Source organism: Leuciscus leuciscus (genome assembly GCF_965113295.1).
Source record: "Leuciscus leuciscus genome assembly, chromosome: 25".
NCBI classification, from domain to species: domain Eukaryota; kingdom Metazoa; phylum Chordata; class Actinopteri; order Cypriniformes; family Leuciscidae; genus Leuciscus; species Leuciscus leuciscus.
The window spans coordinates 9,118,189-9,134,597 of NC_138724.1; the positions used below are offsets into that span (position 1 = coordinate 9,118,189).

Genomic DNA, 16,409 nt, shown 5'->3' on the forward strand with positions numbered 1-16,409 from the left:
AAAAAAAAAATCATTGGACATTGGAGTTAGGCCACTTTTTCAAAACTCTTCACACAGTGAGCGCAGCATCAGTCTCTAATTTATCATTTCTTTGGTACGAAATGCAATCAATCACGACAATCACTTTCTCAAACAAAACTATGTACACAGGCCAATTTGCACATGCTTACACTCTTTTAACCTAACATAATATGAAACTAAATAAGACCGCATTTCTACAGTAATACCATATTTAATATATTCCAAATCTAAAAAAAATGAAAGAAATGAAAAACTATCAAAACAATTTGATGTAGCTGAACACTTACACAGGTTTTAGTCTTTCAATTTCATCAACATCCACTAAAGGGGAAAACTTGTGTAATTCTTGTTTTGTAAAGATTTTTACAAAAGAAAACCTTGGATAATGCTACATGTTGTTAGTGTTTTTGGTCATTGCTTTATGAGTGACAAAGTGTGTTTGTTTTTCTTGAGGTGAGTTGATTTGAGATGCATGAAGTGTTTTGGTAGTTTTAGTGCATTTTTAATATGAAATGTACTGCTGTGCTGAGCTGAAAGTTGGTAAAGAGAACTGTGTGTAGAGTTTTGAAAAAGATATGGGTCCTACCAATTGTGACATTTTTTAACACTGATAATACAATAAATCAGGCAAAGTATTGCAATGTTCATGTTTACCAGTAGAGGGCAGTGACACGCTTTCAGACCAGGAACTGTTTTAGAAGAACAACTGCAGAGAGTCATTGCTTAAATAAAGATTGTGTTTGATTAAAAAAACTCTTTATTATTATTTGCAATTATTTGCTGCTAAACGGAAAAATATCGTCTTGTAACGACGCACTCAAACCTCTTGCACTGCTACTACTATACTGCAAATAATACTCAATGCTCTGTTCACTTTATTGGTTAAACCTTGATTCAGCAAAGAGCTGGAAACAAGTCCTTGGAGATTCTGGTTATTGTTAACAATGACATCAAGCAGTCACTGCAGATTTGTTAAATGAATCTGCCGTTCCACCTCATGCAAAAGGTGCTCTAATCATTGGATTGAGTTCTTATGGACCACTGGATTACACTGAACTCAAGTTTCCTCTTTGCCGACTTCAAAGGTTTATTGTAATGTGTCTTCAGGTGTGTTCTTCACTGTTGTGAAGTTTCCAGTCTGGCTATTCTCCATTGACTTTGCACAGAACTGTCGCACTCAGGAGATCAGTAGTTTCTAAAACCACCATTGCAAGGTCCCAGTCATCTCCATCACATTTCTTTCTTCTCTGATGTTTGGCAGCTGAACCTCTTGATCATGTCTTTATGCTTTATGGGTCTATTCTGCCACATGATTGGCTGATTAGATTCCATTCTCCAAAAGAGCAAGGCCATCACAGTCAAACACAATAAATGCCAGAAAATATATATCATGACATCAAAAGATAATAATAAAACCCCCATAAAAAGTCATTAATATTGTTAGCAAATGAAGCACTAAAAGGAATAACCACCAGTGTAGAAGTGAATGATTGGATTCATCCAGCGATTTCATTAGTCAGGATTGAATTTATAGTATAAGGTTATTACACAACATAAAATAAAATAAAATGGTATACAAATAAAACAACTTTGATTCTGTATTCCAGTTGCCTCAGTATCTTAGTTGTACATTGTCACACTAGCTGATCTACACTGTCATTTTTTGTGTTAAAAATAGTTTTTCTCCTTTAAACACAAGTTAAACACAAGTTGACATGTCCTTGTGGCATCTACAACGGCTAGCCAGTGAGCTGTGCTTCAAAGTTACATTAAAAGTCATTGTTTGTACATTTCTTCTTTACTTCTTGCTTTTGTAGTGGGCCGCCACTACCAGGTAGCTGTCAGGCGCAAGGTCTCTGATGTTTGGAGATTTTCCAGAGATGGGCGAGATCTTGCCTTCCACACGAGAGATCTGGAGCATGCGGCACGGGTCGTGCTTTAGCAGGTAGCTCTCAAACGTCTCCCAGCCTCCACCAACACGCACCATCACATGTTTATTATGCAGCATCTGAGGAGACAGAGAAAAAGAGTTTAGAGATACACATCTCTAGGTTGGTTGAGTTTACATCCCAACATACACTGCACTCTATGCAAGTACGTGAAAGTAGACACTTGGCTAAAAGCTTTTTTTGAGTGTCATACGTTGGTACTGATTGGATAAGCACTTTTGTGCAAGATGACTCGTATTCATCAGGAGGTGAGATGCATGTAGACGCAACTCGTCTAAGTGTAAAAACGTCTTGTTCAGGTCACGTTACTTCTCCCAAATGGAATCAATTTGGAAGTTTGGGAGCAAACAATTAACAATCATTGATAATACACATGAATTGAGCTACCACAAAACTCTGTCAGAACACAATTCAGGACGCAACACAAGTACACAACTTGAAAAGCCCCTATAGAGGACTCCTGCATTCAGTCTTCTCTTTTCGATCAACTAGTTAACGAGTCTGAAGACAACCAGACCATCGTTTATAGCTAGCTAAGTGTATAAGAAAACATGTTTTACTTCCAATAAACTCTATGACTCCCTTGAGAACTGAGGGCTGTCACTGCCACAGGAACACAAGACTTCATGTTAATTTAGTTGAATGGGACTCCACACATACATTACATTGGCTACGCATTTGAATCTTGGTTAATGCGCAATTTTGTCACAAATAGCTTTCTTGTTAGCATGCCCAACTCCCATGCCATTTATTGAGCTCAAACCAGGATATGTGGAACTGATTACAGTATTGGTATGGTATTGTGAGCCGGATGGAGATGAGTGAGATGAGGGCCAGCTGGTACGAGATAGCTGTGCAAGGTAAACCTCACTCTCCTGGTGTCAAGAGGCATGCTAGCAACTGACACTAGAGACTGCGGCCTTTAGCGTCCTTGTTAGAACGCCCAACTCCCATCATCAGTTCGAGCCCTGCTCAAAGTGGGCCATACTGAACGATTACACTGGTGCTGTGACACATTAGCGACTTATGCTAGGGGCTCCACTCTTCAGTGTCCACGTTAGGGCATCCAACTCCCATGCTGATTATTGATGGTTTAAGCTCTGCTTTAAGCGGGCAATGTAGAATCATTTAAATTGGTGCCGTGACCCAAATGGACCCAATGCTCTGGCCAAGCATACGGAAAAGTTTTGGGCCTAATCATTCATGAAAGCTCATTTGAAGAATAAAGTACCTGCCATTAAACTCCTTTAACACCTCCAGTGGCGTAATCACACCCTTGTATTGGCTATCTGTCACCTGCGGTTCCCACTGTGAAACTCCCTCGAGGCAAAGAGATGTGTGAGACTGAGATTATGGTGAAGGAACAGAGAGGCTGCCGTAAATTATTTTTTTTCAGCTGCCTACATTCTCCAGAGGTCTAAATGTAGGAGTCCACTGCCTTGTCACAACATCTGTTATTACCTCAGATTATCCGATCAAGACAGTTCCTAAACAGAAAGAATTATTATTAGGGTCAATGACATGACGTGCATATTTTTGTGTCCAAGTGCATTATTTACTTCTAAAATAATTTGATAAATGCATGACATATACTGTATCACTTTATTCTATAAAACCTATTTAGTTTGAATTCATTTTACATTTAAATAATAAATATTATGTTATGTTTTATCTTAAACCCCCAAAACTGTCCGATCAAATGAACAGACTAAACATTTTTTATAAGAAATGACTACATTTATTATATAAAACATTTGCAAAATTGTGGGGGAAAAAAACTTTATTAACATTATAAGTGGTTAATAAGGAACATATTAAAATAAAATAAAAAATCCATGTCATGACTACTTTTTAATTCTTAATATGAGCCTGAAATTTCTGTGTGAGATAAAAACATTTTAGTGTATGTGCAACTTTTGTTTCCCAGTTACTCAAATCTTTGGTTTGAATTTACTTTTACAACATTTTTCAAGCACAGCATCTTCTAGTATCACAATCTTCTATTTCACCAACCGATAATGAATCTGATCCTGATTGTCTCAAAATCGCTTCAAGCTCTAAAAAAAGCCATTTATACACTTCAAACCCCCATCACATAACAGTTAGTCACAGTCCCAATAAAAAGCAGCAATTCTGCTGTGATTCAGCCCTCTATTACAGCCTCCGTCCCAGCGGCCTTGAACACACAAGCTGCTAAAGAATCTTTCATAAAGGGTGAGAAATGACAAAATGTCACTCTGATAATGCACTGTAACCCTCCCCTGTGGGATAAAGAGCTGAACCAGCCGTAGCCTGCAGACACACGCTCAAAACAGTTATGTGAGGACAGGAGAATTATCCGAACACTAAACAATAAACAACAGCAGAAAAATCTCATACTGTGAGCTGCAGCTCATATTAACCCTGCAGGGAAATTATATTAAAGATTCATAAGGCTCTTAGCAGGCTGATGGAAGAACATTCACAGGTCAGCCCCTCCAGATGGGCGTTTGTGTGGCCCTCAGGCACTGGAGCCACAAATATATTACCAATCAGACTCTACAAGTCACCACATGACTTCTACACCTACACACACACACACACACACACACACACACACACACACACACACACACACACACACACACACACACACACACACACACACACACACACACACACACACACACACACACACACACACACAGTTTTGTTATATACAGCAGTTCAGGTCTGTGATGTTGAAGGTTATCCCCCCAAAACGTCCCTCAATAGGGAACATACACAGTCAATTTCTCTCAGGAGCACCAAAGTTCAACAGGCTAAAAGAAAAACACACACTGAAGCAAATGGTGTATTTAAATGACAACTAAATGAAAACGCAGCTTTCTAATAACTCTATCCTAAGCCATCTGGGGAATATGAGGGGTATTTCAACAAGAAAGGTCTTTCTCAAAGACAAACACAAAAGGAATGTGTCCTTGAGACATATTCACAGGATTCGCTCATTTCACTGCAAAACAAACAAGAAAGCAGAATATTTGTATGTTTTTTTATTTATTTTTTATTTTAGCCTTGGCCCTGGTTGCTGGGCAACACATTTCAAGGCAGTCTCTTTGGAAAATAAAAGAAAATGATTTTAATATATATGTTTTTAAACATGTTGTAACCAATTGCATTTATCTCCAGTAAATGGGAAAATGCTCTTCTCTAGAGTTATCTTACAAAAGTGAACACACATGACTTTTAATTTAAACATTATTTATTATTATTGCCTAGAAATGCATAAACAGCAGAAGTGTGACTGTGTTTGGTCTGTTGAATATCAGTGTCTCTTGAATTTTCATGCATAAAGCAGCCAGGAATTCACAAAACATGAATTACTTGAATTACGGTTGGCACAAACTGTATTCAGTGTGGTCAGGTATTTTTAACTTTGTGTAGTTTTGTTCATGGTTTTCAAGGATGAGGGTGTCATGTAACTTGTCCATGTTGACATCTCTGCCTAATTTGATTTTAAAATACAAGCGAGTTTAATTTTCTCTCCAGACTGTGTAATAAAAATGCATGGTGTTTTAGTATACCATATATATATATATATATATATATATATATATATATATTTATTGTCTTTATTTTTATTTAAGGGGGCTCTCAATGTATCAAGCAGCACAGTCTTTGTTCTGGGTGCACAAGGAATGAAATTGCTGGTGCAGTTGTTAGTTTCTCTCTATAGGGGGCGGCAGTGATGCAGCCTGATTCATTTCTCGGGGACAGAGCAATTAAAATCAGCTCTGACTAATGTGATTCTCCACAGGCAACTGAATTAATATCAATTTCAGTGGTTTAGCTTGATGAATCGCTGCAGTCAGTGTTTTAAATGAAATCTGAGCACTCGCATCTACACCTGAAAATGAGGAATCACATTAGTTGTGTAGTAATGAGATCTAGACAGCTAGAGGAAAGTTCAAATCAAATCACTGCGTTCATGGACAGAGAGAGAAGGAGAGCAAGAGAGAGCATATTCAATTTGTCTGCTATGAATGTCCAACAGTGCATTAGCATTTTTTTTTTTCTTAAATAAAAAAGGTAATTGCGACTATTTATCTCACAATTCTGACTTTTTTCTCTCAGAATTGCGTGATATAAACTCGCACTTGCATGTTATAAAGTCAGAATTGCGAGATGTAAGATTGTAAAGTCGCAATTATCTTGTAATTTTTTTTCAATTCCCTGGTGGAAACAAACTTCCATGTAATTTCAATATCATCTCAAATCAGCATGTATTTTGTTATAAAAAAACAAAAACAAAAAACATTTAAAAAAATTTTGGAATAAAATGTCAAACTCTCAACATCTGGAGACAATAAATATTTAGATGTTTATACATTTATTTTCTAAAAAAACGTAATAAAATGTGAAAATTGGTCAACAAATTGAAAGTCTGGATCTGGGAAAAGGGTAAAACAATACAACCAAAATAAATACTCATGAAATTTTTTTAATCTTATTAGGTTTTTCAAACAATTCGATCTGTATGATCTAAAGACCTGTTCACACCAATATGAATGTTTGGTACAAAAATTTGTTAAACATTTTCGATTTGAAATGACTGGCTATTAATGCATCTGTTCAGACCAACACGAACATTCACATTCATTGCGAAGAAATAAGAAATAATACAGAACTTTTGCTTCTGTACTCTTGTTTTTGGTTTTGTTTGGTAAACACCATAGCGAATGGCTGAATAGCTAGAATTTAAATACTGTTTGACTTCCTTTCTTATCCGTGAAAAGCAGGTGCCAGAAAACGGAAAGGTGCGCAGTGCTGCCCTAATTGTGTACCGCTGTATTTCTGCTTTTCCATAAGCACCACCTACTGTCAGAGAGTGAATATCAAGCATATAGCATCAGTTCTGGCAGTCATGCTAGTCAATTCCAGTACGCATTCTACAGACGAAAATCCATGAAACACATTATTTGACCGTTTTCTAAGGCTACACAATGTATTAAAACCATTTAAATACTATATCATAGAGCTATTGTGAATTCAAAATAAATATATTTAGAGTTCTGATGCAAAAGCCTCTAAGTGCCATCTGCAATTTTCTTCTAGAATGATACATTTTATCAAGCTTGTATATTTAAGTTCAGTAATTTCACTTAAATGACAATTAATAGGTAATCTTCATTGCCATTTAAGTCAAATTACTGAACTTAAATATACGAGCTTGATAAAATGTATCATTCTAGAAGAAAATTTCAGATGTCACTTTGAGGCTTTTGCATCTGAACTCTTCATAAAACCTTCGGGTTTAATATTTGAGCTTTAATTTTTTATGTGTGTAGTTACGTGCGTCTCAGAGCAGCTCCGTTCACAGTAAATTCTGCTCCACATGATCTGTTATCATCATCACATGCGTGGAGCGCAACTCAAACTCCATCTCTGCATATGCTGAGAGTTTGGGTTGCTTAAAACATTCATCAGGGAACACAATGTGTGCCATTTCATCAGATTTGTAAGGTAAATCATTTATAAACCTACACTTACATAAGAGAATACATCAATATGTTTCTAAATATGCGACCTGTTCATCACAATTTCAAAATAAAAGTTTAAAAGGCCCACTGAAGTGCTTTGAAACACGCAGCATTATTCAGTGTGTTGACGTTATTTCCACTGAAACAGGAAGACAGGGCAAGACATATCGAACAGCTCTCCTCCCATTAAAAAAAAAAAAAAAGCCAAATAGCATTTTGTTTATATCACAGCTCGGCCAGTGCCATTGAGCTCGGTAAAGCTGCAGTTTCCTCCTAATCTCTAACCGTTTCTCCTCCTAATGTCCTCCGTATCGTTTTAAAATACAGCATTCTCTGCAGAATTCAAATTGGTTTGTATGTTTTGTGGTCTGCGCTGACTCGCATATGATCCGCTCTGTGCTATCGCTCGTGTCTCTGGACCAGAACAGACAGAGTAACGTGAACCCAGACTTCATTCGCCCCAATATAAAGCATGTTTACACTGTCTGAATTGTTCCCTATCCCGCTATATAGGGCATTATGTGCCATTCACCATGTAGAAAATAGTAATTGTGTGAAAAAGTTACTGATTTGCAGCTTCATTGTCTATTTATAATGTAGGGGGCAGGATGCTTTACATTCTAGAGAGCATTTGATTGGACAGAAAATGTTATGAAAAGCTGAAGTGCAGAGTGATGTCATCAAAATCATTGATCCATATTGGTGGAAATGAGATATGGTCACTGCATCAGCAACTACGCAGGTACTGCCTTTAAATAAAGCAATATCAGTCTCTTAACTCACTGATCTAATCCAGTGTTTAATTCCTTTTTTTTTGTGTGTGTGTTAAGTGTGTTATGTAATTAATACACGCAAAATTGGCCATACTACCACTGTGAAACTACAGCAACAGTTTCAGCAGCAATCAGTTATTGTGAAGGATTATTGTGAAGACACACAAACATCAAAAATCAGTATATGAATGCCAACAATCGTTAAAATAAAAAGAGATAAACTCTGAACATCACAAAACAGGCTACAAAATAGTCACAACAAAAACAACAGCAAAAATAAAAGCAAATAAGAAAAATAAAAAGACCATTCCGCTGCATAATTTATTCATGCCAAAATGCATAGTTTTATAATATGCTGGCACCCAGCATGCTGCATATATCCATAACAAATAGCAGAATTGCCCCATTACAAATGTGCTTTTTAAACACCCAGTTACAACAGCCAGAGAAAAACTAATGTTAAAAAGTCAAGGGCCCAACAAAAGCAAACACTAATCAACATAATGGTGACTTCAAACAAAACTATTATTTTTAATAAAACATCTGCATAATTGTATGTTGAAAGAAATTATATCAAACTGGTTTGTAAACTTTCACAAAGGGCCTTAAGTCTGTGACTGGAAGTCAGTTGTATTTATTGTGTTTCTGCTCATCTCTTCTTTTTTCTGTTCTTGTTTCTCTGTCCTTCTGTGATTCTGCTTATCAGGTGTTCATCAGTGTCTGAATTCACTCACTTTTTTTCATTCACTGTCAAGTATTTTTTAGTTCTTTTTAAACAGTATAAATGATTACTTTGTGGTAATGCAACTCTTTTGCATGTTCATGAACAAGAATGTGTATGTCAGGCCATAAATCCACAAAAACTTTGCATGCACACTTGCTTTGTTGTTGCCACTATAAATATTTCCCTTGATCTGCCCCTGCATACCGCTGTCAAGATACAGAGGGAAGCAGACAAGTAAGTGATACGTTAACAGTTTTACTGAGCAATGGCACGGATCCGAACAGTGATGCAGACAGGTGAGCTTGTGGCAGAGAGACAAAATGGATCAAGGACTGGATGATAATACGGGTCCGTGTCTTGTAGATGAACGGAGAGAGAGCAGCAGGCTGTAGGTGGATGACAGGTAGCTGAAGATGGATGACTGAAGACGGATGACTGAAGACAGAGTTCGGGTAAGGAATCCTTGATTACAGGATAAGTACAGATAGGTATCAGGATAGAGTCTGTATACGTTCGTAGGGACGAGACCAGACAAGGGAGAGAAGGAGAAGAGAGTCTATATAGTGTGCGCTGATGATGATGTGCAGGTACAGTGAATCATGATGATGTGCAAGTGCAGGGAATCAGAATTCTGGGGAGAGTGAACGAGTGGGCGGAGTGGGAGGAGACAATATAGGTTCAGTGTGAGGTTTTAAGAGAGACACATGGAAAGATGGTGAGATACCGTAGTGAGGTGGAAGGTTTAGCCTCTAGGTCCAGAATGGACCTATGTACCGGGGACTCAGCTTACGGCAAGGCAGGCGGAGATGCATGTCCCGTGTCGAGAGCCACACCTTCTGGCCTGGTTCGTAGCAAGGGGTAGATGTTCTTCGGGCGTCCGCTTGTCTCTTGAGTCTCCGCATTGCCTGTTGTAGATGCACATGAGCTGAGTCCCTTACCCTCTCGCTCTGCTGGAACCAGTGGTTGACAGCTGGAACCTCAGAGGGCTCACCCGACAAGGGGAATAATGGAGGTTGGTATCACAGGAAACATTGGACATTGGGGTGAGCCCTGTGGTGGATTGTTGTAAGGAGTTCTGGGCGTACTCCGCTCACGGGAGGAATTGGCTCCAGCTGTCCTGAATCTGATGGCAGTAGGACCTCAGGTATCTCCCAATTTCCTGGATCTTCTACTCAGTCTGGCCGTTGGTTTGAGGATGGTAACTGGAAGAGAGGCTTACTGATACTCCGAGGAGCTTGAAGAAGGCCCGCCAGACCCGAGAGATAAACTGCATAATTTCCTTGAGGGGAATCTATTTACACGCCTTTGAGAAGCGGTCCACACAGGTATGGTTCGCTGAGGGTGGAAGGTCAGTCATAAAGTCGATGCCCAGATATGACCATGGACGATGTGGAATAGGAAGGGGAACCAGCTTTCCTTCAGGACATTTCCGGGGAGTGTTGGTAACGGCACAGACTGAGCATCCTTTAACGTACCAGGAGATATCCTGAGTCATGGTGGGCCACCAGTAGCGCTGACGTAGGAGCGAGAGGGTACGTCGGCTACCTAGGTGTCCAGAGCCCGGAGATGTATGAGCCGAGTCCAGAAGAAGATAAGTTGGACGAATGTAGAGGAGCCCTTCTGGACCTCCCGGCGGAGCAGGGTTGGACCGAGTAGCTTGGGTAATTTGCTCATCGATGGCCCATTGGATAGGACTTACGATCATGGCTGGAGGGAGAATAGGTTCGTGAGAAGAATCTTCTGGATCAGGTTGATGAGGCCATGATAAGGTCTCAGCCTTAACGTTCTTATCTCCAGGTCGATACGAGATGGTGAAATCGAACCTGGTGAAGAATAAAGCCCACTGGGCTTGACGTGGGTTCAATCTCTTAGCTTCCCGCAGGTATTCGAGGTTTCGATGATTGGTGATTACCTCGAACCGGTGATATGCTCCCTCCAGCCAATGTCTCCATTCCTCCAGAGCTATCTTGATGGCGAGCAGTTCTTGATTACCCATATCGTAGTTCTGCTCTGCTGGGGACAGCTTCTTGGAATAGAAGGTACATGGATGGAGTCTAGGAGAATCACCCTGCCACTGAGATAGGACCGCTCCGACCCCGGTAGAGGAGGCGTCAACCTCGATGAAGAACAGGAGATCTGTATCTGGGTGGACTAGGATCGGAGCTGCTTGGAAGGCTTCTTTGAGTTGTAGAAACACCTCTGAGGCAGATGGGGTTAAGGACAGAGACTTGGGCCAGCCCTTGAGTGAAGAGGTCAGAGGTGAACTGAGTAGGCTACAGTTGTGAATAAACCGTCTGTAGGTGTTTGCGAATCCTAGGAAGCGCTGGAGCTCCTTGATGGTAGTGGGTTGAGGCCAGTTCTGAATGGTATCCACCTTCCTCTGGATGCCACGTTGATCTATGACATATCCCAGCAAATGTACGGAGGTGGTATGGAACTCACACTTCTCCAGCTTGAGATAGAGATGGTGATGGCGGAGCTTCTCGAGAACCTGCGTAACGTGGAGGTGATGTTCGGCCAGGTTCCGGGAATAGATGAGGATGTCATCGATATAGACCCCGACGAATCGTTGGAGGAATTCCCGGAAAGCCTAATTCATATAGCCCTGGAAGACAGAAAGTGAGTTGGACAGGCCATACGGCATGACCCGATATTCGTAGTGTCCTGACGGGGTAACGATTATGATATGACCCTCTCTCCCACAGTAGAGACACAGTTGATGGAGAATTCTCCTCTGACGCTCCGCATTAGTTAGATGGTAGGAATCAACCTGCATGGGTTCAGGTGTTGGAAGGGCGACAGATGGTGCAAAGGGCGGATGATACACAGCGGGGTTCAGGAGAGAACAAGCGGTGAGACGTTAAGCTACTCAGATGTTTTTTTGAATGAAGTTCTCGAGACCCAACGCGTCATCATAAACAACCATCAGTTGATGAAACTCAGGATTAAGACTTTGTCGGAAAGCGGTGAGCAATGCAGTCTCATTCCAGCCACTCGTGGCAGCTAGAGTGCGGGATTGAAGAGCGTAGGTGCTTACAGAATTATCCGCTTGGAGTAAATTGAACAGTTGATCATGAACAGAGAGTTCCGAAGTGGTTTGTCCAAACACTTCCTTGAAGTGTCTTAAGAAATCTGAGAGTTAAGTAATGATTTGGGCATTGGATTGCCACATTGATTCAGCCCACTGCAGCCAGCAGCGAGATGACAAATGTGACTCTGGCGCAATTGGTGGTGAACTGGTGAAGCTGCATCTCAAAATATAGAGAGCATTGCAAAAGGAACCCGCTGCAATCCTCCGCCTCTCTGGGGAATGTCGCTGGTCGGGCCATGGGACTAGCAGAGGCAGCAGGCGAAGCAAAAGGTGCTGGGTGCGGAAGTGATGAACGTGCGGCTTGAATCAGATCGTCGGGAATGGCGGGTGGATTGACAGCTGTTGAAGGCTGGAGGGAAAGACAAACGGCGTGAACCAAGTCTGCATACGGATCGGTGGGGCGATCCTCTGCATGTGATCTGGTTTTCTGTCACGATACAGAGGGAAGCAGACAAGTAAGTGATACATAAACAGTTTTATTGAGCAATGGCACGGATCTGAACAGTGATGCAGACAGGTGAGCTTGTGGCAGAGAGACAGAATGGATGAAGGACTTAGCTGGATGATAATACGGGTCTGTGTCTTGTAGATGAACGGAGAGAGAGCAGCAGGCTATAGGTGGATGACAGGTAGCTGAAAATGGATGACAGAAGACGGAGTTCGGGTAAGGAATCCTTGATTACAGGATAAGTACAGGTAGGTTTCAGGATAGAGTCTCTATGCGTTCGTAGGGACGAGACCAGACAAGGGAGTGAAAGAGTCTATATAGTGATGATGATATGCAGGTGCAGTGAATCATGATGATGTTGAGGTGCAAGGAATCAGAATTCTGGGGAGAGTGAATGAGTGGGCGGAGCGTGCTGATCTGGTGGCTGATCTGGTGACTCATCCGCCGATCCAAACTGTATGCTAATGGTCAATTATCTTTGACGGAAGTGGTCCTGACAGAATTGCATTTTCATTAAGCCTGTCTGCCTTTCTGCACTGGTCTGAACAGACAAATAGCAAGTGAAAATCAGACCTAATTTTCATGCCGAACATTTGTTTTGGTGTGAACACATTAATTTGTATGTTTTAGGGGTGGACCTTCATGGTGATTTTACTTACAAATGTAGGTATGAGTCAGATTGTCAAATTCACACAAAATCACCAACTCTAACATTTATGACCTTTTTATAACATGACAAAATATGTAAAAAATGTATTTTTGGTCCAGGTAATGTGCAGTGATTGGCTGAATTGTTTGATTTTTATCCTTATAGCCACCATATTGAGTTTTGCGATTTCTCAAATAATTTTCCTACCAGCAGCCTGTCTCCTCCACCTAATTTGTCTATGGTGAAGCTAGCCTAATAGACCTTATTCTGAGCAGCGCCATGACAGGTATGACAGTGAGGCTTTGAGGGATAGACTTACCGTGTTTTCAAAGGCATCCGCTGTAAGAAGCTGTATAAAGCTCCTAGATCACTTAAAATTTTCCATAGTTCATATTGTCGGGAGTTTTTTGTTTAATGAAATTTCTTGCCAAGATATTTTTGTAGTGTTTCATCCACAGAACAATCCAAAAATACATTAAATAGTAGTACAACCCACTGAAGAGATGAATGTCTATCCCTATATCCTTGCGCTGCCGTGAATAAGGTCTATGGGGACGCCAGCACAAAACACAACATGCTGGTGAGCTATGTTTTAACCAGAGATGTCAGAATTATTCACATGGATTATTCAATCTATTTCTTTTTCCCTCTCAATTTATATCTAAACTTCAAAAAATCTCTTAAAAACACTGGCACCTGCATTTTATTAAAGTTTAAGCAGCCAACCAGGAGTTTCTAAGACTTGGCCACAATTCCAGTCTTCATGTCCTATTTATGAGTGAGAACACTCCTTTAAACACAGCTTCTAATGAGCTATGACGGATGGGAGTGATGTAATCACTCATATATCCTCTCATGAGAGCAGTTATCAGTGTATTACTGCACAGCTCGGAGTAATAACACACAACTGAACACACAGATACACAATGAGGATAACTCAGATCAAAAGCATCTTTAAACCATTTGTTGCCAAGTAACAGGTTCCCATGGTAACCAGGCCTGTCTCACTAATCACTATTTAGTGGAGTCTGTGCTGTTATGGGACACCCCACTGCCGTGCGTGTGTGTGCGAGTGTGTGTGTGTGTGTGTGTGTGTGTGTGTGTGTGTGTGTGTGTGTGTGTGTGTGTGTGTGTGTTTAACAGACTAATGAAAGTGATCACACAGTGGTGGATAATACAATTTAATCTCTGTTCCAAAACCTAGTGAGCTGCCTTTGTAGAAATCATTTTAAGGCATCAGCTGCTTCCTGACACACACACACACACACACACACACACACACACAAAAAGGGGCCATTCACACAAAACACGTTTTTGTGGTTAAAATTGTGGAATGGAAAAAGACGAGGTCTTGAGATGCGTTTTTGTAAAAGTTGAACGTCTCATTTTTTGAACGCTGTGTCCTGATTAAGACGCTGGAAAAGACGCGAGACACAAGCACAACGGTCAAACACATCCATCTATGCGCATGTGTTTTTTTAAATGGAAAAGTAGCACAGTGGAGTTATATGGCAGAATGTTATGTATCTCAGAAAACATTTGAAGCTTAGCAAAAAAAGTGACCCAAGATGGTGAAAGACTATAAATATACTTAATATAAAAAGTCCAAATATTTATTCCAAATATTATATATACGGTTCCTATTAATTGGTATTTCCTTTAGAAGTACGTAGAAACACATGAGTTAATACTGCTGTATTCAAAAGCTTAAAATGACTTGTTATTAATAGAGTGTTACCATGATTTTCACTTTAGAATTAATTATACATTATGCATTATTCACATTTTCAGTCAGGAACACTTCGCCAAGTATATAAATGTATTACAATTATAGCATACAGTTAGTGTTGGCGGTATGGTTCAGTTAGGAACTGTGATTTGTTCATTCTCTTTAACCTAATAATGTAAATATAATAAAAATTTGATTTTGATGGCTCCAACACACTCCACAAAAGTTGGGACAGAGGCATGTTTACCACTGTGTCACTTTCCTTTCCCAATTTACCTGATACAAGACCGCTGCTCAACAGTCTGTGGTCATCACTGTCTGATTCTCGTCTTCATGATGGGTCAACATACATTTCCAGTAAGAGACAGATATGGACTAGGGATGAGGCACATCCCTTCTATGGTGCAGAGTGAAACCACTCTGTTTTAGCATGTGCAGAATGAGGCCTGGCACTGTCTTACTTCCCAGGAAAGATCTTGATGGCAGTTTATGTCTCTGACTCAATACGCCTCCACATCAGTGGTACCTTCACACATAAGCAAGTCACCCATGATGAACCCCATACCAGGACAGATGTTTGCATTTACATCGGTCTGCCTGGATTACACCAAGCCTGGATGGTCCATTTCGTCTTTGGGACTGAGAACTTGATGTCTGTTTTTTCCCAAAAAAACAAGCAGAAATGTGGACTCTTCTGACACAGCACATATTTTCACTGTGTTTTGGATCATCTGAGATGAGCTCGGGCCCAGAGAACACCCCGGTACATTTACATTTACATTTAGTCATTTAGCAGACGCCTTTATCCAAGGCGACTTACAAATTAGGACTATATTCAGCGAGTCATCATAAAGAGGCAAGAGCAACAACAACGCAGGAAGTGCTCAAAATACGAAGTTCAGGTATTATTCAGAGTAGCATAAGCCTGATAAGTGGTGTTTCGATGTGTGGTGTTTTTTTTTTTTTTTTTTTTTTTCTATAAGGTTAAGTGCTCACGGAAGAGATTGGTTTTCAGCTGTTTTTTGAATGTTGTCAGGGATTCTGCATTCCGGATGAGGGTGGGGAGAGCGTTCCACCAGCATGGAACTGTGAATGAGAATGTTCTGGAAAGTGATTTTGTGGCTTATCTCTGGTATCTCTGCATTGAACTGATGTATAGCTTTCACCTTGTGTAACATAGATTCAAGTGGCATCTCTTGATGCAGCGGCAGATTGTGTTCAGTGACAAAGGTTTTCCAAAGTAATCCCGAGGCCATGTGGCTGTATTTAACACAGTAGCATGACGGTGCCATCTGAGGGTCAAAGGTCACGCATATTCAACAGAGGTTTCCTGCCTTGCCCTACATGCACTGAGATTTCTCTGGATTCCCTGTATCTTTTCACAACATTGTGTATGGTAGTTGGTGAAAGACCTAAATACTTTGCAATCTTGCATTGAGAAATGTGTTAGTTTTATAGTTTTAGTTTTACCTTTTATACCTAAACACGATACCCTCACCTATTACC

At 40.3% G+C, this 16,409-nt stretch overlaps 1 protein-coding gene across 2 annotated transcripts in view; it reads right to left on the minus strand.

The window, feature by feature from the left end:
• Positions 1 to 7: 7 nt before the first annotated feature.
• The window catches only part of gas2a (growth arrest-specific 2a), a 43,272-nt gene continuing 26,870 nt past the window's right edge, over positions 8 to 16,409 (minus strand). For both annotated transcript variants that reach the window (XM_082160516.1, XM_082160517.1), the window contains one exon: positions 8 to 2,029. In XM_082160516.1, coding sequence (XP_082016642.1) covers positions 1,820 to 2,029 — 210 coding nt within the window. In that variant the 3' untranslated portion in view covers positions 8 to 1,819. The remainder of the gene's footprint in view (positions 2,030 to 16,409) is intronic.